The 21711-nt window shown below is 42.7% G+C and overlaps 1 protein-coding gene across 1 annotated transcript; it reads right to left on the bottom strand.

Moving 5' to 3' along the window:
- Positions 1–8: 8 nt before the first annotated feature.
- Positions 9–21649, bottom strand: LOC124260348 (NEDD4-like E3 ubiquitin-protein ligase WWP1). The gene is given in 15 exon segments (XM_046694636.1): positions 9–4663; positions 4903–4999; positions 5307–5411; positions 8708–8731; positions 8733–8835; positions 9142–9282; positions 10926–11059; positions 11266–11425; positions 11576–11664; positions 11868–12021; positions 19736–19864; positions 20083–20167; positions 20495–20718; positions 20962–21057; positions 21483–21649. Coding segments are annotated over 15 exon segments (1746 nt in total). The 5' UTR covers positions 21515–21649; the 3' UTR covers positions 9–4490.
- Positions 21650–21711: the final 62 nt, after the last annotated feature.

Below are 21711 nucleotides of genomic sequence, written 5' to 3'. Positions count from 1 at the left end.
AAGCAAAGTCTATTCAGCCAACAGTTTATTCACAGCACAAATTGATTCCAAAATAATTAAAGTAGGGTTACAGTTTCAAAATCAACTTTGACAGGGCTGAAATCTGTACACCAGACATTGAAGGTGTCTGCTTAACATAGGCTTCATCAAGTGTTGACAGTTTACTAATACACTCTCAATACATACCAGTATTACCTGTCTGTGCACGTCACAGGGAGTTCCTGATTTAATATGTACATTAGTTACATACCAAGATTACTTTTATTATAATCTTTACCTATATTACATTGTGTGAAACAAAGAATTACCAGAAACGTCGCCACAAGCCAGGAGTATCTGATATGCAATCTGAAATTCAAAAATCAAACATTATCCTAGAGATTTTTTACATTTTCTTTCATACACCAGATATCTGAAGTGATCTTGTGTCATTTCTTGTGAACTGAATATTCTGATGTGCATAGATAGGAATATGCAATGACTCACACTTTTATACTTGGAAAAAATCACAATGAAACACATAAACAACTATAATGCTCTGATATGATACAAACTAGGCAAAAGTTTATGGAAAGATTTGATTAATTGTATCTGTAGTTGTATTCTGTTCACCTAGAACAAAATGTACAAGAAAAACATATTAACATTTGATAAAATGTCCACTTACTGGACAATTAAAAAGCAGTGTACTACTACACACCATTCCACCAGCATGAAAAAGCTGATGGAGTATGACTGAAGCTTTCACATCAAAACATATTAAAATGTTCTTATTCTAAAAGAACAAGCATTAAATGAAACTCAAAGCTGCTATGTGAAGATAGTCTTTATCACTGGGCAGACCATTTTAGTTTTTGTCCCAAAAATATGCTGGAAGCCAAAATTGGATCATGTGAGGTTAAACTGAAAATGTTCAGAAAATGATGGCTAATTATCTACTTTACAAAGCTAGGTCTGGAACTCAAAGTTGCTATCAATTAAAACACAAGTACTATCACTTTTTTCAAAAGTTCAGTCTTTAACAGTTACGGTACATTCATCCATAAAACAAGCAAATGGTATGGCCTTAATATGATTATAGATGATTGTAAACACAGTCTGCCGAGGTCAATGGCATACACGAAATGCAATTCCTTGTTTTTGACATAAGGACCAAATAGTTTATTTTATCAGCTATCTGAATAAATGAAGTTCAACCACCAGTGTAACAAAACACAGTATCAGCTAGTGTGAAGGAGACCAATATACAGTTCAGAGAAAGACAATTGAGAAATATACACCAATATCATTGTGCAGACTCAGGAACAAAGGAAACTTGTCTTTGGTTTATTGCAACATATGATATAGTGTATAAACACAAGCATGAGTGTATGAAGAAAGTGTATTGATTTTCACAAAGGAAGATCTATAAGGTAAAACAACTTGGGCAAATAACCTTGAACACAATGACAAGTGTGGTGTTACCATGAATTGATTGAATCACATGCATAGACAGTAGAGGCTATTAAAGTGAGTGAACATATATAGTTGCAACCATTCCCAAGACTGACACAAGATATACTACCCAAACAGCTCAAACTATCAATACCTAAAGTTGAACTGCAGGAGACACATAAAGGACCAAACAAGTTCACAAAAGCCATCTGCTGTCTTAAACATATTTTATCCGAAGTCCTGTAGTTGATATGTAAATCAGTACTACCAACCAAGTTTGTTAAGAATTTATTGGCTAAATGAGGGAACATTCTGAGATCACTCAATGACATAGCCAAGTTACTGTTAAAATCAGTTGCTTAAAGAAGTACTGGTACAAAGTTGGCATGGAGTAATCATCCAGTTATCACATTGAACCAGCAATATGACATTCACAGGATGTCTTGAAAGTTTTCAAGTCTTAATTTGTCACATAAGATCCATTTGTTGTTTGTTATGCTGTATCACATTTGAGTACCAAACAGTCAAGACCTCAAATAAGTGATAAGGCTCATCAAGTAAGAAGGCAAACAAGACCCAAGCTGGCTGCATTAATCACCTCCCGTCATCCATTCTTAATTTAATGTCAGTTTTTCTGTCTGTCACCTCTTTTTGACTATGGATGAATCTGTAAGTCCAGGGTGCCATTGTACAAAGCTATCTTAGCACTAAGGTGATCGTAACTCCCATACCTTAACACAGATTTACAACTGTCTCAGCACTAAGATTGCTTTGTACAACCACACTCTCAAAAACGGGATAAAGGAAGGTATTGACTCACAGTTTTAAACAGTTTCATGATTTGTAGCCATTCAGAAATGTAGAAATGATGAATTTTACAGCAGACATGCGTACACTGTTTTGGAACTTAATGAAGCTGCCAATAATGACAGACAGAAAGACTGATATTATGCAAGAAACAGATGAGAAGATACAGTAGCCATCGCTAACAAACCTGAATCAGGCCAAACCAGAGTTACTATGTGTTAAACCATCACCCAACTTTTCATAACACTGATGTGATGCCTCTCTACCGCTCCAGCCTTGTAAGACAAGACATGACCACATACAGGAATTTCAGTATATATCATCAGTAGATAGCAACACCATGCCTCATAGCAATGAGAAAAATAAACTTAGTATGAGATAGTAACTAGTGTTGTAGTGTATAACAGGTATAGGTCTGACATTCATAATATGACAATGTCAGACATGCAAGTATTTACAATATCGCAACTGGCAAGACAGGGTGACACGTTCATGAAATCTCAATTTATTGTTCCCTGTGAATACACCAGCACTGGTAAATCTTCTGATTTAGATTGTTTCAATATATTATTTACACTGATAACGTTCAAATGTTTTTTACTAACATTTGGACTGCAGAAACAAAAGCTACATTATTCTGAGTATAATCTGAAGATTCCAGGGTCTACTTCTATACTGTTTCATACAAAACTGATTAGCATTCATGTTTATTGCATGAGCAACAAAACACCCAGTGTTATTGTAGTTACATACATGAACCAATAAAAAATATAGAAAAAGACATCTGACTTTTATACAATACAATCCTGTATACAAGCTATAGTACATATAAGACTGTACATACTGGTACTAAGGTGAAGGTCACTCTAGCATGAGGCATGTCTTTCAGAGACTCCTCATTTCAACTGGGGAAAGCAGGTAATATGTAATCCTTTGTTGATATAGTTACACACTGGTTGTTGCTCAGAGCTGGATACAGTGCAGATATCATGCATGTCATCACAATAAGAAAATGCACTCTGCTATTTACTCTCTCAAAGCCCTGAATTCATCAATATGATTGTTGATTGTTGGTGGACAATTGAAAAAGAAAAAGATTACCAATAAAATCACAATAAATAAACAGGATACATCACAGTAAAATCAGAAGCATTAATAACAACAAATATACCCAACAGAAAAAAAGTTGGTTTCCCCACTGTGCATAATTAATGCTCTGGTGTTCAATATATAATCCCAAATCAGTGTCCATTCTGCCTTCTCTACTTGGCAAAGCATCACTGCCACATAAAAGGCATGATACTAGTCACAATATGAATATTTTGTTCCCAAAATCAAAGGGATACTTTCTCCAAATTATAATATACAGAAATACCGAACCAACAATCGTCATACTAATTGAACATAACAAACAAAAAAAAGTTAATTAAATTTCAAAAATAAATAGTAAGAAAACATACAACAGATTTCAGTCATCTCTGGTTTCCTGACAATCATATTCATGACTCTCTTTACCAAGTGACATCTGATACCAAGCCAAAAGTTGACAGGAACTCGTCAATCATACTGAAGATGGTCTACAAATTCCAAGTTTAAACATTTCACTTTTGCTGATAGCAGTAAGTTATATCCTAGTAGTTTACATCATCAATTCTGCATATTATTATGGACTTGATGCAAGCTATCCACAAAGTCAGCTTCTGTTAGTAATATTTACATAATAAATTAATAACATTGCCTGAAAGGTAATTAACACAAACCATTTATATAACATTGTATAATATAGATACAATATAAAATGTTCTCATAAACTGCACTTAGCAAACTCAAGCAAGACTCAGGAATAGCTTACAACTTGGGCAACATCATAAAATTCTACCAGAGTAATGAATAGCTTAACCTTTCCTTGATGTGTACTCAGAGAGTCGTCTCCCTTCACCCTTTCAACACCATCTTCCTCAATATATCAAATCCTTTCTGGGTGTCCATGGCATCCACCGCTGAAAGGTTAAGATGCTCAAAAAAAATGGCGTGAGTTTCCAAGGATCACTTCTATATACATCCACTGATTAGTTCAGTGTATATACAATCTCCGGTACAGGTCCAATGTTAAATCACAAGTTCCAGCTGTGCTATACAGACTATCTTCACCCCGGTACGTCAGCGTCAGATAGAAGATGGCTCACTATCTTCATGACATATTTGTCTTTGTACATAGATACTATGTGACATCTACCAAATGCCATTCATTATTCCTGGCCAAAACCTTCTGTTTCTTCAATGGCATAGTTGAGTTTTTCTACAAGTTGTTCGTAGCTACGGTATGGTGGGAGGTCAAGTCTGTTGAAACACGTGTGACTCCTTGGCAGCCATGTCTCCTTACCAACCTTCTCTATACAGAATCTCTGAGGTCCATTGCTCCCTAAAATGATAATAATATCCAAATTTACATTCAAGCGACAATACTTCTGTTGTTTTCATAAATAGTAATTAAACAATGTTATTTTGAAAGTTTACAGATGAATGACACCAATCTGAATTGCTGTACACATCTAATGGAGAGGCTGGCTGCAACAAAGACAATAGTTAAAACATTTCTAACACTGTATATAATCAGAAAAATGTCTCTGTCAAAATAATGTTGTTGCAGTAAAGAATTACCCATGAGTTCAGCAAATCCTCCAACTGGCAGTCTACAGGTCCCAGTCACAAACTGAAGAAGACGTGTCCTCTTCTCATTGTCAATCTCACGCACAAACTGAAAGTAAGGATTAACAGTCATATGAATCACTGATTGAAGGTCATACTGTCACTAGGAACCTATCAAGGGATCTGGCTGAAAGTTAATAAAACTGTTGACATAACAAGGACCTGGCTGAAAGTTAACTGTGCATATATCCAGGGATTAGACTGAAGGCTAATCTGTGGACATGTCTAGGGGTGAGATTGAAGGGTTAACTGTGGACATAACAAGGGATCTGACTAAAGGTGTAACTATCTCCTTATTAAGGATTTGATTCAAAGTTACTCTGTGCACAGGGAATTGAAGGATCATCTGAGTTTACCTTCCAGAACCAAACGATCTGCTTGCTGTTTCTCTGGTAGTGCCTGTAAATGGTACTACGTTCCCAGTCATCCACATCTATCTCCTGCATGCCACACAGCATCAGCTGAAATACAAAAAGGTACATGCTTGTGGTGCCATAATTTCACATTCGTCACAGAGAAACATGCCAAGCAAGGGTGTTCTGATATTAGATGTACTTAACACACAACATATATCCAGCACCTGTGAGTATAGCACTATTTGTATGGACCAAACGTTTACCTAATACACTACTTGTCTGGATATGTTATACATTACTTTCCCAACATGAACTTTATCTATTCTTGTATGTTCAATAGAAACACAGTGTAACCATAACAGCTTAGAGGCCAAACTGTTGTGCTAATGTCTGTGAGCTGTATCAAGGTTATGCTGCTATGTCAGTACTGTGATGCTGCTGTTGTTTTACTGTTGCAATATTGCTTTCGAGCTGTATTGTCAAACTTCTGCAATGCATGAGCTTTGAAGCCATACTGTTATGCTTATGTTATGTTAGTACATGTACTTCATACTGTTGTACTGCTGTTATGCTAGTTATTGTAAGCAGTACAAATATGCAACTGTTGATTTAGTGCTTGCATGCCATACTGTCACACTATTGTTAAGCTAGGACGTGTGAGCTGTATTGTGATACTACTGTTGAGCTAGGGCTTGTGAGCTGTACTGTGATACTATTATTAAGCTAGGACGTGTGAGCTGTACTGTGATACTATTGTTAAGCTAGGACGTGTGAGCTGTACTGTGATACTACTGTTGAGCTAGGGCTTGTGAGCTGTACTGTGATACTATTATTAAGCTAGGACGTGTGAGCTGTACTGTGATACTACTGTTAAGCTAGGACGTGTGAGCTGTACTGTGATACTATTGTTAAGCTAGGACGTGTGAGCTGTACTGTGATACTACTGTTGAGCTAGGACTTGTGAGCTGTACTGTGATACTATTATTGAGCTAGGACGTGAGCTGTATGTGAGCTGTACTGTGATACTATTGTTAAGCTAGGACTTGTGAGCTGTACTGTGATACTATTGTTGAGCTAGGACTTGTGAGCTGTACTGTGATACTATTGTTAAGCTAGGACTTGTGAGCTGTACTGTGATACTATTGTTGAGCTAGGACTTGTGAGCTGTACTGTGATACTACTGTTGAGCTAGGACGTGTGAGCTGTACTGTGATACTATTGTTGAGCTAGGACTTGTGAGCTGTACTGTGATACTATTATTAAGCTAGGGCTTGTGAGCTGTACTGTGATACTACTGTTGAGCTAGGGCTTGTGAGCTGTACTGTGATACTACTGTTGAGCTAGGGCTTGTGAGCTGTACTGTGATACTATTATTAAGCTAGGGCGTGTGAGCTGTACTGTGATACTACTGTTAAGCTAGGACTTGTGAGCTGTACTGTGATACTATTGTTAAGCTAGGGCTTGTGAGCTGTACTGTGATACTACTGTTGAGCTAGGACTTGTGAGCTGTACTGTGATACTATTGTTAAGCTAGGGCTTGTGAGCTGTACTGTGATACTACTGTTAAGCTAGGCTGTACTTGTGAGCTGTACTGTGATACTACTGTTGAGCTAGGACTTGTGAGCTGTACTGTGATACTACTGTTAAGCTAGGACTTGTGAGCTGTACTGTGATACTACTGTTGAGCTAGGACTTGTGAGCTGTACTGTGATACTATTGTTAAGCTAGGACGTGTGAGCTGTACTGTGATACTACTGTTGAGCTAGGACGCAGAGCTGTACTGTGATACTATTGTTAAGCTAGGGCGTGTGAGCTGTACTACTACTGTTGATACTACTGTTGAGCTAGGACTTGTGAGCTGTACTGTGATACTACTGTTAAGCTAGGACTTGTGAGCTGTACTGTGATACTACTGTTGAGCTAGGACTTGTGAGCTGTACTGTGATACTATACTGCTGTTAAGCTAGGGCGCAGAGCTGTACTGATACTACTGTTGAGCTAGGGACTTGTGAGCTGTACTGTGATACTACTGTTGAGCTAGGACTTGTGAGCTGTACTGTGATACTACTGTTGAGCTAGGACTTGTGAGCTGTACTGTGATACTACTGTTGAGCTAGGACTTGTGAGCTGTACTGTGATACTGTAGCTGTACTGTGATACTACTGTTGAGCTAGGACTTGTGAGCTGTACTGTGATACTACTGTTGAGCTAGGACGGTGAGCTGTACTGTGATACTACTGTTGAGCTAGGACTGTAGCTGTGATACTATTGTTAAGCTAGGTACTGTGATACTATTGTTGAGCTGTAGCTGTGATACTATTGTTGAAGCTAGGGCTTGTGAGCTGTACTGTGATACTATTGTTAAGCTAGGACGTGCTACTGTGATACTATTGTTGAGCTGTAGCTGTACTGTGATACTATTGTTAAGCTAGGACTTGTGAGCTGTACTGTGGATACTACTGTTAAGCTAGGACTTGTGAGCTGTACTGTGATACTATTGTTAAGCTAGGGCTTGTGAGCTGTACTGTGATACTATTGTTAAGCTAGGACTTGTGAGCTGTACTGTGATACTACTGTTGAGCTAGGACTTGTGAGCTGTACTGTGATACTACTGTTGAGCTAGGACTTGTGAGCTGTACTGTGATACTACTGTTGAGCTAGGACTTGTGAGCTGTACTGTGATACTACTGTTGAGCTAGGACTGTGAGCTGTACTGTGATACTACTGTTGAGCTAGGGCTGTGTGATACTATTGTTAAGCTAGGACGGTGAGCTGTACTGTGATACTACTGTTGAGCTAGGGGACGTGTGAGCTGTATACTACTGTTGAGCTGATACTATACTATTGTTAAGCTAGGGCGTGTGAGCTGTACTGTGATACTACTGTTGAGCTAGGGACTTGTGAGCTGTACTGTGATACTACTGTTGAGCTAGGACGTACTGTGAGCTGTACTGTGATACTACTGTTGAGCTAGGACGTGTGAGCTGTACTGTGATACTATTGTTAAGCTAGGACGTGTGAGCTGTACTGTGATACTACTGTTGAGCTAGGACTTGTGAGCTGTACTGTGATACTACTGTTGAGCTAGGACTTGTGAGCTGTACTGTGATACTATTGTTAAGCTAGGACGTGTGAGCTGTACTGTGATACTATTGTTAAGCTAGGACGTGTGAGCTGTACTGTGATACTATTGTTAAGCTAGGACGTGTGAGCTGTACTGTGATACTACTGTTGCTAGCACGTGTGAGGTACTGTGATACTATTGTTGAGCTAGGACTTGTGAGCTGTACTGTGATACTATTGTTAAGCTAGGACGTGTGAGCTGTACTGTGATACTACTGTTGAGCTAGGACTTGTGAGCTGTACAGTGATACTACTGTTGAGCTAGGACCTCCACTGACCTCCAGCTCCCTCTCATCGATCCTCGAAGTACTGCAGCCACTGTAAAGGCACCACCTCATTGAAGCCCTCCAGAAACGCCTTGCTCTGTTCCTCAACTCCTCGAGTGAAGCGCCAGTTCACCATCAAGCTGTCATATATCATATATCATTTAAGTATAAGGTTACAATGAATTATCTTAAGGATTTTGTTCGATTTCGGTCTAGCAAATGATTAATCTAAATGGATTAACCCTTTTCTGTTCTGCAATCTGGACAAGTAGATTTTGTTCCTGGAAAAGTGACTTTCCAATCCAGAGACAAGGGCTTAGGCTTGATATTTTCACAAGAGTGATATAATGAGCTTCAAACCACAGTTTGGTTACAATGCCATTAGCCAGGTCAATTTGTTACCTGGGATTTGTCTGAAGAGACCATGCATTTGTTCATATACTTACTTGATGTACTCTTCCTTGTTTTCCTCTGTTACTTTGATGTCTCCGCCACCCTCCTTGAGATCATGCTGTTCAATCTTGCCCAGGACTTCAAAGTCAGCCTGGAAGTACAGCTCTAGGCCACACTCATCAATGTTGTTGTCCCTGTGTGAACACAGTCCAAGGTTAGGCGGAATTGCCTAGCATAACAGTACTACATAACAACAGACCCGTGAAGGTCCAGGTCAGAATGAATCTTCAGTAACCCATGCTTGTCGTAAGAGGCGACTAACGGGATCGGGTGGTCAGGCTCGCTGGCTTGGTTGATACATGTCATCGGTTCCCAATTGCGCAGATTGATGCTCATGCTACTGGTCACTGGATTGTCTGGTCCAGACTCGATTATTTACAGAACGCTGCCATATAGCTGGAATATTGCTGAGTGCGGCGTAAAACTAAACTCACTCACTCACATAACAACATAGGTGCAACAATTTATGTAACATTGGGTGCATCGTGATACGACTGTCATATCATAAGAGCATATATCGATACAAAACAATACAAGCTTATTTATAAGAGTGACACGAAACTGAATGAAAGTGACTGTATAATACTATTTTCCATAGAATCAGTTTTCACTCTTTCATTTATTAGCTGAAAACTGAATACATTTTGATTGGGCCATTCCTGTTGATGGAACAACTCTCCTAGCATGGCAAGTTTTCATTTTTCACAACCGTACTTCAGAAAGTGGTACTCTATTGCAACAAATATTGTTATAGTCCTCAAAACCATCACTATTGGAAGGATGGTCAAAGAATAGTTTAGACTTTAAAACCACACTTACTTGATCCACAGGATCGATGTGTAGAACATTGGAGATTTGGGAGAAGAAAACTTAAGAATAACAGTTGTTGCCTCCCTGCCAAGAGCCACACTTACTTGACTCAATCCCTAACAGGAGGCAGCCAGCCCTCTGGTCGGTATTATCGAGAGCAGAATTACGAGGTGTCTGTCGTCCGCGGGCGCAAACAGATCCACCTCGAGCGACCGATATTACAACTGGGAGATTACCTGTGAATATCTGCCTGCCGACATCCCACTTTCGATGCGGGGCCAGGATCCGGCGAGAGAAATGCGCGCATGCACCGCCGCGTTCTCAACCCGGGAGATAAACAGAAATTACCTGACAATGCGTACTGAAGGTGGCTCCAGAGGAGAAAGTCCGCTTCCCGGGCTAGAGGACTACCGATGCCTCCTGCTTCAGGATATGCGACATGGCCGTCTGGTTGTCTAACTGAAGAGCCGGACTACACAGCCCGCAGGACATGCTCTCTGGCATTTCGAATACCAACGCTGGCTCTCGGCTCCAACCGTTGATGTGAAGGTGAGCTTGACGGAAGAGTCCGGAAGCGACGAACTTGACGCCCCAACCCGTGAGGGGCATCTGTATCTGAACTGCTGAGAGCTGGTCCGGAGTTTCAAGGGAACCCTGGTGAGATTCCGACATTTGTCCACCACTGAAGGTGGGGTGTGTCAACCACTTTCAGGGGACTGGAGGGGCGCATCCTCAGCAGCGCCCGCCACACTACAGAGATCGTCGCCCGCCGCTATGGCTAGGCGAACCAAGTCCGTGCTGTTGCCTGGGGCTGGGGAGAGGAATGAAGATACCATCTCCGAACTCTGGTGTCGGGCGACAAAGGAAGCGAGATCCTTGTTACTTTTAAGATTCCTCACATTGGAGATTTGGGAGAAGAAAACTTAAGAATAACAGTTGTTGCCTCCCTGCCAAGAGCCACACTTACTTGATCCACAGGATCGATGTGTAGAACTCGGAATCTACAGATTCAATATCTTTGACTGTGAGCTTCTTGTTCAACATTCTCTTGTAGAAAGGCATGGTGAAGCCGCTATCAATGAACTTCCCATGATACAGAGCCTGCAAGCCACAAACAGTATACATCACATACCAGTAAATGGTTACAATAACATGTCTGAAATTAAGCTCAAGTAAAGATGTTTGTTACAACAATCATTTACAATGTTTAAAAGATAGTCATCCCTTGATACAAAAGACATTGGAAAAGACGTATGGCAAGACTGCTGCTCATATGTATTCTCCATGGAGGTTGACTTCAAACTGACCATGGCAATAAACCTGCCTATGAACCTGAAATAGAGCAGGTGGTCAGGGTTGACACTGGAGGCTGGGTTGATTTGTAGACAGTAGTTGCTGTTGCTAGCATACTCGAAGAGGCAATACATGGGGTTGAGAACATCATGAGACAGGTGGAAGAACCATTCTCTGCAAAGTCATAACATAATTCAATTTAAGAAATATGCACGGGTCAACAAACATGATAGCTTAAGAAATCAAAGAGAAACATTTGCATCAGTAGGAAAATAATTTAAAATTTAGCAATAACATTAGAAAATCCCAAATGAAACTCCTTACCTGGCCAAACCACCATAGTCAAGTCCCTCCTCTCCCTTGAAGATGATGTACAGCCTCCGCCTCAAGTCATAAGGTTGTAATCTCATGATCTGTAAGATGCATTCAAGCATCAGCACATCATGTGAAATCAAAAATGGTATTATTGTTTATCAAAGTGACAAATTTCTGCCCAAGTTGGAACTATTCTTGCAGGAAGCATGAGCATTTTCACAGCAATCTGACTAAAATCAGAGCATAAACTAGAGACAGCTCAGTTACCTCAATAACAAACATGCATAGTGCATGGCTTTACCTGTGCAAAGGAGTCCTCAAACATGTTGTCCCTGGACACAGTGATCTTGACATGGCCTGGGAGGGAGTTGGAGTGACAGAGGTATCGGAATTGACCCAGCTTCCAGCGGAAACTTCTCTCATACTGGATTGGCACACCATAGGCACCCTTGGGTCTGTGGAGACATCGTCAATGTGAACATGTTATAGGAATATTGCTCTGTAAACACCGTTCAAACAGCAGGCAGGGCTCCAGATAACTTTTGGGAGTGTGGGTGTACTTACACCTCATACTGCAAGTGGAGGTGTACTGAGAATTTTGAAGGAGTACTGACATATTTTTGTGTGAGTGAGTTGGTGATGTGGTTTGTTATTTATAATATTAAACAACTTTTCAGTTAATAAACTTCATGTATGTTAGATGTACAAAGGCATTTATGTGCATACATGAAACGCTTGAAAACCTATATTATGTAGGACTTCATTGATTTTTTTAGGCATACATTAAGCCTGTCTGCCCCTTATCTGTAGCCCTGATCTCTCTCTCTCTCTCTGTCTGTCTGTCTGTCTGTCTGTCTGTCTGTCTGTCTGTCTGTCTGTCTGTCTGTGGGAATATGGTCCATAAGGGACCAATGTCAATCTAGATAAGTGGTCAATGAAGCAGCAGGTTCATATACAACCTCAAAACATATCTTAAACCAATATTCTCTTATGGGGCACAACATAACACGACACAAATGTTTCTTGTAATCGTGTCTTTAACACTTTAACATAATACATGCATGAACAGCTTTGTAATTTACAAATGCAATAAGCAACAACCTGGGAGATCACCTCACCATGAGTGAGTGAGTGAGTGCTCCAGCAATATCATGGCGAGCGACACCTGGAAAGGCCTTCACACACTGTACCCATGTGGGGAATCAAACCCTGGTCTTCAGCATGACAAGCCAACACTTTAACCACTAGGCTACCCCACCGCCCCTGTTCAAGGTGAGATACACAATGCAGACAGTGATACTATCATAAGTGTTGGGTGTTTCGAAAATTGACAAAAGAGAAGGAGCAGGATGTATATAAAGATAACTGGCCAAGGTGCGTATTGGATCAGAGAGTTTAATGAGGTATGCAAAAGCTCTTTTATCTAAACACAAAAGAGGAAAATCTCTTATCAACCCCATGTAATCTTATAGCAAACATGTAGCATAGATCAAGTCAGCACACTATATCAAATATCAATGCCAATAAACACTGAATATGGCCAATAATGTATAAATAAAGATTCACACAATTACTGTAACAGGGTAAAAACACACTATTTGTCCTTGAAGGAAAAGAATGTGGAATTCCTGTATGCCAGTTAAGCTTAAGAACAGAGTCACAAGGATTCTTATCACATTGTATGCAAACAATAAAGTAACAAAGCACTCATACCAGGAAGTAATACATGAACGGCTGCACAAAATAAGGTCAACCTGACTGTCAAATATAAGAGTATCCCAGGGAGACAATATTTATATACGTGTGCATGGGTATGTTACCTGTAATTATGCCTTGAATGAATTATTCAAAAGATATATCCCACCACAAATCTTTGCTAATTCATTCAATCTAATGTCTGTTTGGTGTAAGAACAGGGGTTCAAAATGTTTTTATAAGCCACTTGCCACAGGGCACTTGCCCTGATTTTTATGACTGACTGAGTTTGGTTTTACGCCACTTTAGCAATATTCCAGCAACATCACGGCGGGGGACACCAGAAATGGGCTTCACACATTGTACCCATGTGGGGATTCGAACCCGGGTCTTCGGCGCGACGAGCCAACGCTTTAACCACTAGGCTACCCCACCGCCCCTGATTTTTATGACATAATCATGATGATGTAATTATGAAAGAATAAATCAACATGGTATTTGATGTTAATGTTCACTGGACTATTTGAGAACTGATAAATAGCAAAGAAGGATAACTCTACTTAATTATCATTGGAAAATTTAATAGCTACATTTTGAGCAGATATGAAATGAAATCCAAGTTTATTTGCAGTTTGAAACCGTAAGCAGAGATTATCTAGTAGCCTACGGACAAGTAACATACCAGTATTTGATTGCCCGAAATGAAAACTGACTTGCCCCGGGCGTCGGGCGATGGGATTTTTGAACCCCTGGTAAAAATGAAGAATTAACTTAGGAGTATAGTGTATTTGTTGTGCCTGTTGTAAACACAATGGGAAAAAGCACCCAGCTATGCTTGTTGTGGATAGTTGATGAAGTATGCTGAGTTATCAGAATAAACTAGGGTTGAAATTTTTTAGGTAAACCTGTAGAGGTTTCCAATTCTTTGAAGAGAGTCGTCCTTGGGGTACATATATGCATTTTCTGCGGCTGAAAATGTCATGTGACAGTTGTATCAATGTTTTAATAAAAATATTGTACAATATATAAAAATCTTTTTTATCTATTATACGGCCCCCACCACGCGGAATTACCTCCCTGCTACGCATGCGCAGCCAACCAGGTAAGCACCTAGGTCCGTATCATCATTCCTTCTGCTGAATAAATTAGTGAACAGAATTGTGGGGAGGTGGGCGTCCCCACCCCAAGGATGACTCTCTTCAAAGAATTGGAAACCTCTACAGGTTTAGCTAATTCTTTTTCATAGAGATCGTCCTTGGGGTACATATATGCATTAACTCAGACTCCCAAAGACCGGAGGCCAGGGAGGAAGGAATTCTGTCAAAGTACACATAAATAGCGAACGTTAAAAAGAATGTAACAGACGCCACAACACTCACCCGTCATGTGTCCCGAAGCTTCCGCGAGAGGCATTATGGGAGGGTAACCGACAGGGAGGATAAGTACTTAGATCCGACCTCATAGGTTAAGCACAGTAAATCGCACACAGTGCAAAAATATAAAAACCCGCCCATATCATGATCTATTAGAGAGCACCGTAAGTGGGAAAATCGAACTCACAACCGAGAGAGAATCGAAAGGAGTTAGATCACACAACAGCGGATATATCAATAATACTCAATTGAAAGCAGCGTCAACTGTCCAGATAACCAAGACTCACTCGGTCAGGGTCGCAGGACACTGTCCACTGGAGAGAACAGAACGGCCAAAACGTGCACGTTCACATGAATGTGTATCGAGCTGATAGTGCCTGATAAAAGTGCTAGGCCTGCTCCAAATAGCGGCAGAGCATATCTCTTCAATGGGCAGTGCCGATACAAAAGCCTTTGACGTGGCTTGCCCTTAGCCTGATAAGCAGCACAAATGACCGATACAAACCAGCGAGACAGGGTCTGTTTGCTCGCCGGCATCCCAGCCTTCCCGCCACCGTAACAGCAGAACAGATGGGTACCCGTACGGATCCCTTGTGTTCGTTTGATATAGACCTTGAGAGTCTTTCAGACATCCAACGGGTGAATGCTCGTTGCAGAGGTCCCCGATGTGGAAGGCTGGGTAAGAGTAGGAAGTTCGATAGGAGCTGTCACATGGAAAGCGTGATTGATCTTCGGATGGTAAGTATCCGGGAGGAGAATACTGACACGATCTGGGTGGAACACAGTTAGCGCCGGGTCAGACGACATAGCCGTGGAGTAGCCATGAATAGTTGAAGCCGCCAAGCCTTCTTCCAAACGAGCTTGCAAAAACTCAAATACTCGGACTAAATCTGCAGAAAAGGGATCTGCAATCCCCTTATCTGAACACCAGCGCGCATAGCGGGACCACCTATCCTCATATGTCGAACGTTTGTCGAATCCCTCCTCGAAGCCAGAATTGTGTCTGCAACTGCTGCAGGAATTCCGCGTGCTTCAAGGCTAGACCTGACAGAGGCCAAGCCACCCACTGAATCCTTGGATTGGGGTATGGTGCGCCGTTCTGAGTGAGAATGTCCGGTCGCAAAGGTAATAGAACAGGAGGCTGAGCCAGAAACCTGAGAATCACCGGAAACCAGCTCTGTGACGGCCATAGCGGTGCCAGTAGCACAAGTAGCCGAGCTGGCTGGGTGTTGATGTGAAGGCAGGCTTCGGATTCGGACCAGAGTCCGGACACCGACAGACTGCCCAGAACACCCCACCAGCTCGTGAGGGAACCACCTGGCGATGCTCGATCTCAGTTCCTAGGCGTTGATGAACTGGCTTCGGATTCGGACCAGAGTCCGGACACCGACGCAGAACACCCCACCAGCTTCGTGAGGAACATCGATTTGAACTGCGTCGGGATTTCCAAAGGGATCCCCTTGGAGAGATTCCCGACATTGGTCCACCACTGAAGGTGAGGAGACAACCACCCGGGGACTGTGAGACACTGCTCCAGATCCTGTATAGGGCGCATCCTCAACTGCCACACTACAGAGATGACCCAGTAGACGGAGCCAAGTCCGCGCTGGTGCCTTGGGCTGGGAGAGGAACAAAGACACCATCTCCCATACTCTGGTGACCCGGTTGGGCGAAAAGGAGACAAGACCCTTGTAAGTTGTGAACCACGCCCCGAGAAAAACCTGGGTGGGTACCAGGTCGGATTTCTTGAGGTTTATGATCCACCCCAGTCGAACTAGAATGTCTATCACCGAGTGAGAAGAATCTAGGCTCGCTGGCTGAGTTAGAGTGCTGAGCAACCAGTTGTTGAGGTAAGGGTAACAACGCCTTCCTTGCGACCTTGCAAGGGTAGCTGGCACTAACATGAGCTTGGTGAACACCCTGGGGGCAGTGGATATGCCGAGGGGAGCACCGTGAATTGGTAACCCATCCAATCGTAAGAGTACCGGAGGTACTGCTTGAACGATGGATGAATTGGCACATGTAGATACGCATGATTTAGATCGATCAATCGCCGGGCTGAACAGAGGAGATCACGAGCGAAGTGTCTCCATCTTGAAGGATGGAACCTCTAGCATGCGATTCAACCCCTTGAGGTTGAGAATGGGACGGAACCCGCCATCCTTCTTCGGAACGAGGAAGTACGTGGAATAAAATCCCGCCTGTTCCTCGCCCGGTGGTATTGCGGACTTGTCCAGCAAAGCCTGAACTTCGTCTCGCAGTATACCCTTCCTGACCAGACATGACGGCACCAGAGTGCAAAGTATGCCGGTGAATTCTGGCGGGCCTTGCTTCCACTGTGGTAGATGGCCAACACTGATGGTGGAAAGCACCCAAGTGTTGCTGGTAGCCTTCTCCCACTCCGGCAGGAATAGAGAGAGGCGGCCCCCCACTGGGACGTGTGGGAAGAGGGCGTGAGTAGTCCCTTGCAGACGAACTGACTGGGTTGGACCCACGGCGACAGCCTGCGGGTTTAACGGGAGGTCGGGGTAGACCTCCCGCGACCGCGAAAAGGCTGATGGGAGCCAGACAAAGAGGACTGCTCCTTGCCCTTAACTTTGGCGGGAAGGCTCTTCCTCCTACCCTGCCCAGCGGCCGAAGCCAGTCGGTAGACTCGGGCGTAGGCTGCGCCCCGGAGGAGGAACCCGCTACAGGAACGCGGGGGCGAGAAGCCCACGGATGCTCCAACAAGGCCTTCAAGTCCTTGAAGGAGGTAGCTGCAGCAGCAGCCTCCCGAATGACCTGAGCCCCCGGAAACGTCGCTTCCAGCCGGAACGGAAGTGCTAGCAAGGTCTGACAGCCACAGCTTGCGCATCCCCATGACTGCGCACATCACCGTAGATGCCGCAGACCGCAAAGAGTCGTGCGCTAGGTGGGCCTGCACTTAGGACACATCCCCAGTGCTCCCTTCAGCCTCCACAGCCGACCTTTGGATAGAGGAAAGGTAGGCCTCATGGATCACCTCCCGCACCTGCTGCATGGCATTCCGGTAGACTTTCTCATAAGTCCGGGTAAGCCTGCCGCAGGGGGGCACCCGCAAGGGCAAACGGTGGAACTAAATGCCCTTGCTGGGCAGCCAGGGCTGCACCAGAGGAAGCCGAGCCTCCCCCGAGGGTGACCGAAGTGAACACGCACTCGTCAACACAAAGAACAGAGAATCGTCCCCCAGCTGGTACCTCTTAACGAGTTCGGGTAAATCAAATCGGAGGCGTGTCCCAACCAGGAGGGGATCCATCACGTCCTGCACCAGGGAAGGCAAGATACGGAGCAGTGTCTGCGAGGGTTGCCTTGGGGCAAACGCCTCGCCCGGCAGGCGGAACTGAGTCCGAGGAGTGACAGGTGGGTACCGCAGCTTTGGGAATATACTCGGCAATACGCTGCCGCAGCTCCCGAAACGCCGACGAGAAACGGAAAGTGCCATCCGGTTCCTCGACCTCCCCACCGTCCATAGACTCGGCACCCGAGCTCAAGTCAGAATCCGGGTCTCCTCGTGAAGAGGATACGAACCCCGACCTGGTGGAAGGCAGAGCCCCAAACACCGAGGGAAGGGGAGAGCCAAAGGAACTCCCCGCTCCGGCAACCGACACACCACTCGAACCCCGGTTCCGAGACACAGGAGGAAGACAGGGCGGAAGAACAGACTCCTCCGCTCTCACCTTTTCAAGGCAGCGCAAGCACTTATCGTGCTTGTCGGCTCTTGGAATGTTCTGCTCACAGACAGAACACCCAGTAAACGCCTGAAAGCAAACACGCAAGCATGTAGCTAACAGCGGAACCAGCAGCATAAATATACACGTACAAAATATTGAAAATGACGTGAAAGCGACCACGGGAAGAAATACTTGGTTAATAACGCAATATGACAACCAGGTGGCACGCTAAACTTCGCGCCATGGAAGAGCAACACGTGCGTAAACCACGGGAAAGCAAGCGTAAAGTTTAATACTAAGTCACATAAATGAGAAATGATAGACTGTAAAGTCAATAAAACTTTTCTGTCAAGAATGAATAAAGACCATACATACAGTTGTTGGAGTCTCAGACATTCTTTTTCTCTCAAGAGAAGTAATTCAGCTAGGATACTCGAAACACGTGTGAACGCTTTGAGTGACAGCAGAAGGAATGATGATACGGGCCTAGCTGCTTACCTGGTTGGCTGCGCGTGCGTAGCAGGGAGGTTACTCTACGAGTTGGGGGACGTATAATAGATAAAAAGATTTTTATTTATTGTACAATATTTTTATTAAAACATTGATACAACTGTCACATGACATTTTCAGCCGCAGAAAATGCATATATGTACCCCAAGGATGATCTCTATGAAAAAGAATTGCATGTGTGAAATTGACAGTTTATCCAGATTACATGTGATTTCAATCTGGATAAGACAAGTTTTTTTACCTGATGATGTATATTAACACATACTAAACAAAATGAAGAAGAGATCATGAATATTTTGGGATATAATTATTGTTGAAGACTGAGCACACAATTTCACAAAAATTATACTCAAAATATTCATGATACATACACTCTTTGGTTCAGTATAGTAAGGTGACTAGTTTTGACAGAGATTAGTCAGCGTCCAGTTTTCATTGATGCCAACTGTGATCTAAACTAGGCACATAATATTTTTTGTATAAATGTTGCTGTTATAAAGTGGCTTTCAATCGGATATCATCACTGGTTTCCCATGCTACCCGGGTCAAAGTATGTTGTCCATGTTGATACCCACAAAATGACTGATTTCAATCCTTGTGACTTAGAAAACCAGAAAACCAGCAAAGAAGGGCTTAAGACAGGCCTTTAAAACAAGAAAGGAATAATTTCTGCCTATTCAGAAGAATATCATGGAAACTAATAAGGGAACACATGAAAGTACAAATGTTCCTTTATTTATTTCCAGAATTTCACCCACAGTGTAATAGATACCTAGTGAAGAAACCTGGAAAACAATAAAGGAACACTCGTACTCTCATGTGTTCCCTTATTCGTTTCCATGAGTATATATGCACATATTGCAGAAATCTTTTGCATGTGATAATCTTTTGGTTGAACTTACCCCTTGGATGGCCCTCCTCGGGGGTCCTGGAATGTAGTTGTTCTGGTATTGTGGTCAACGAAATAACGTACACCCTCACCAGTGTAGCGCATCTCCCAGCCCTCGGGCAGAGGATCCTCTTGCACTATGCTAGAAATACATGCATAAAATACTACACTATCACATAAAAACCACATTGCTACATAACCATACCTGTCATTTCACGAGAATCTGATTTCAAGCCATCTAAAAGGTGCTACAAAGAGATTGTACCATCTTTACATAATCAGAACCAATAATGCTTTAACGACGGGATCTTGACTACCTTAGATCCTACAGAATGATAACTGAAGATCATCAATACCTACCCCTGTGTTCTTGGATCCTCCCACTGTGTCGTCCTGTTCTTGTGATTAACAAAGTACACACGACCATTTGCATCGACCCGTTTCTCTGCAGAGAAAGAGGAAAATATTCAACTTTCTCTAGCACTTGTGTTCAACATATACTGTATTAATTTAAACCTCATTTCCCCCCAAAGTCCTCTCCGTATCACAAATTGCGTGACCAAAACAATTTGTTGCTAATTAATTTATGCATCCTTTAGCTGTTGCAGGAATAGCATAACTTGTTTGTTTAAAGACAACAAGCTAAAAATGTCACTCTTCAATTGTTGGTAATACAACAATACAATCATTCACTACATCGAAAATTGGACCGATCCTAGTCAGATCTGCCACATGTTAGGGTTACCACTTGTACCACTTGTGGATTGCTTACCCCATCCTTCTGGCAGAGGTCCAAGGGGGTCACTGGTGTCTTGCTGGGTGAACTGTGGGAACAAGAAGCGCCGTTGGAGCTGCTCGAACGTACGATTGTTCCTCCACTCCTGCCAATTCTGCCAGTTCTGTACCATGTCTGTGTTCGGACGTTGCCATGATGTTGTCCTGGAGTTGTGATCAACATAGTATGCCCTGCCTCTGTTGTCCACTCGCCTCTCCCAACTACAAATAGCAAACAAAGTTAGCATCAACAGAATGAAACCAAGTTTAAAACACAAAGACAACCATATATAGAACTTGGGAAATGAAAACTCAACAGCAGAGTTATGCATTTTATTGAATATTCATGGCTTCTTTAGGTCGAGTCAAACAGAGGGCCTACAGAAGCCAGGACTGCGACACAGTTAAAGACATGCCTGAGCAAAGATGGAACAATTTCTGAAAAGTCATCAATATAAAACCAACCCTGGTGGTAAAGGCTGTGGTCGCTCCCATGTTGTTGTACGAGTGTTGTGGTCAACATAGTATGGGCGGTTGTGCTGATCAAGACGCATTTCCCATCTAAAGACAAACAGGTAGATCATTTCCTTTATAATGTAGACATGTTAACTGAATATAACCAAACAATACCAAAAGTATACACATAGTTATACCACAAACTGATGGTTATTTTCAACAAATGCCAAAATATTAAAAGTGCAAATGAAGTCAAAACATGATTTCTGAATTCATATTTCAAAGTTTTAAAATCTCTGACAAAATAAATTACACGGAACAATGAAACTAATTTGAGACAAGCAATTTGTAAAGTTGGATAACTAACCTCGGAGAGGTATTCATATAGGCATAATGCCTGTTTACCGATCCATTCATTTATTGAAAAAAAATGTTGTTTAAATCATAACTAAAATAATTGCTCCTTCAGATATTGAGCAAAAAGTATGAAGACATGAGGCTTCGATAGTGTCTAAAGAAGTGTTCCTCACCCAGGAGGTAAAGGCTCAGTGTTTGCATTCATGGCTGTTTCAGCTGCTGATGGGTTGCCAGGTGGAGCGTCAGTGGTGCCAGTAGTTGGTATCGGCGGCGGCGGTGGCGGTGGCGGCCCACCAGGGTCCCTGCTGCTCCTACCACTGCACCATTCTGATGGGCAGTCGGTGTGCCAGGTACTGCAGAGCATACAGTCTCGATAAGTACACTGCACTTCATATCTGAACA

Source organism: Haliotis rubra, unplaced genomic scaffold, assembly GCF_003918875.1.
Source record: "Haliotis rubra isolate DU_JTF1 unplaced genomic scaffold, ASM391887v1 Scf76, whole genome shotgun sequence".
NCBI classification, from domain to species: domain Eukaryota; kingdom Metazoa; phylum Mollusca; class Gastropoda; order Lepetellida; family Haliotidae; genus Haliotis; species Haliotis rubra.
This window is presented reverse-complemented; position numbering and strand designations above follow the sequence as displayed.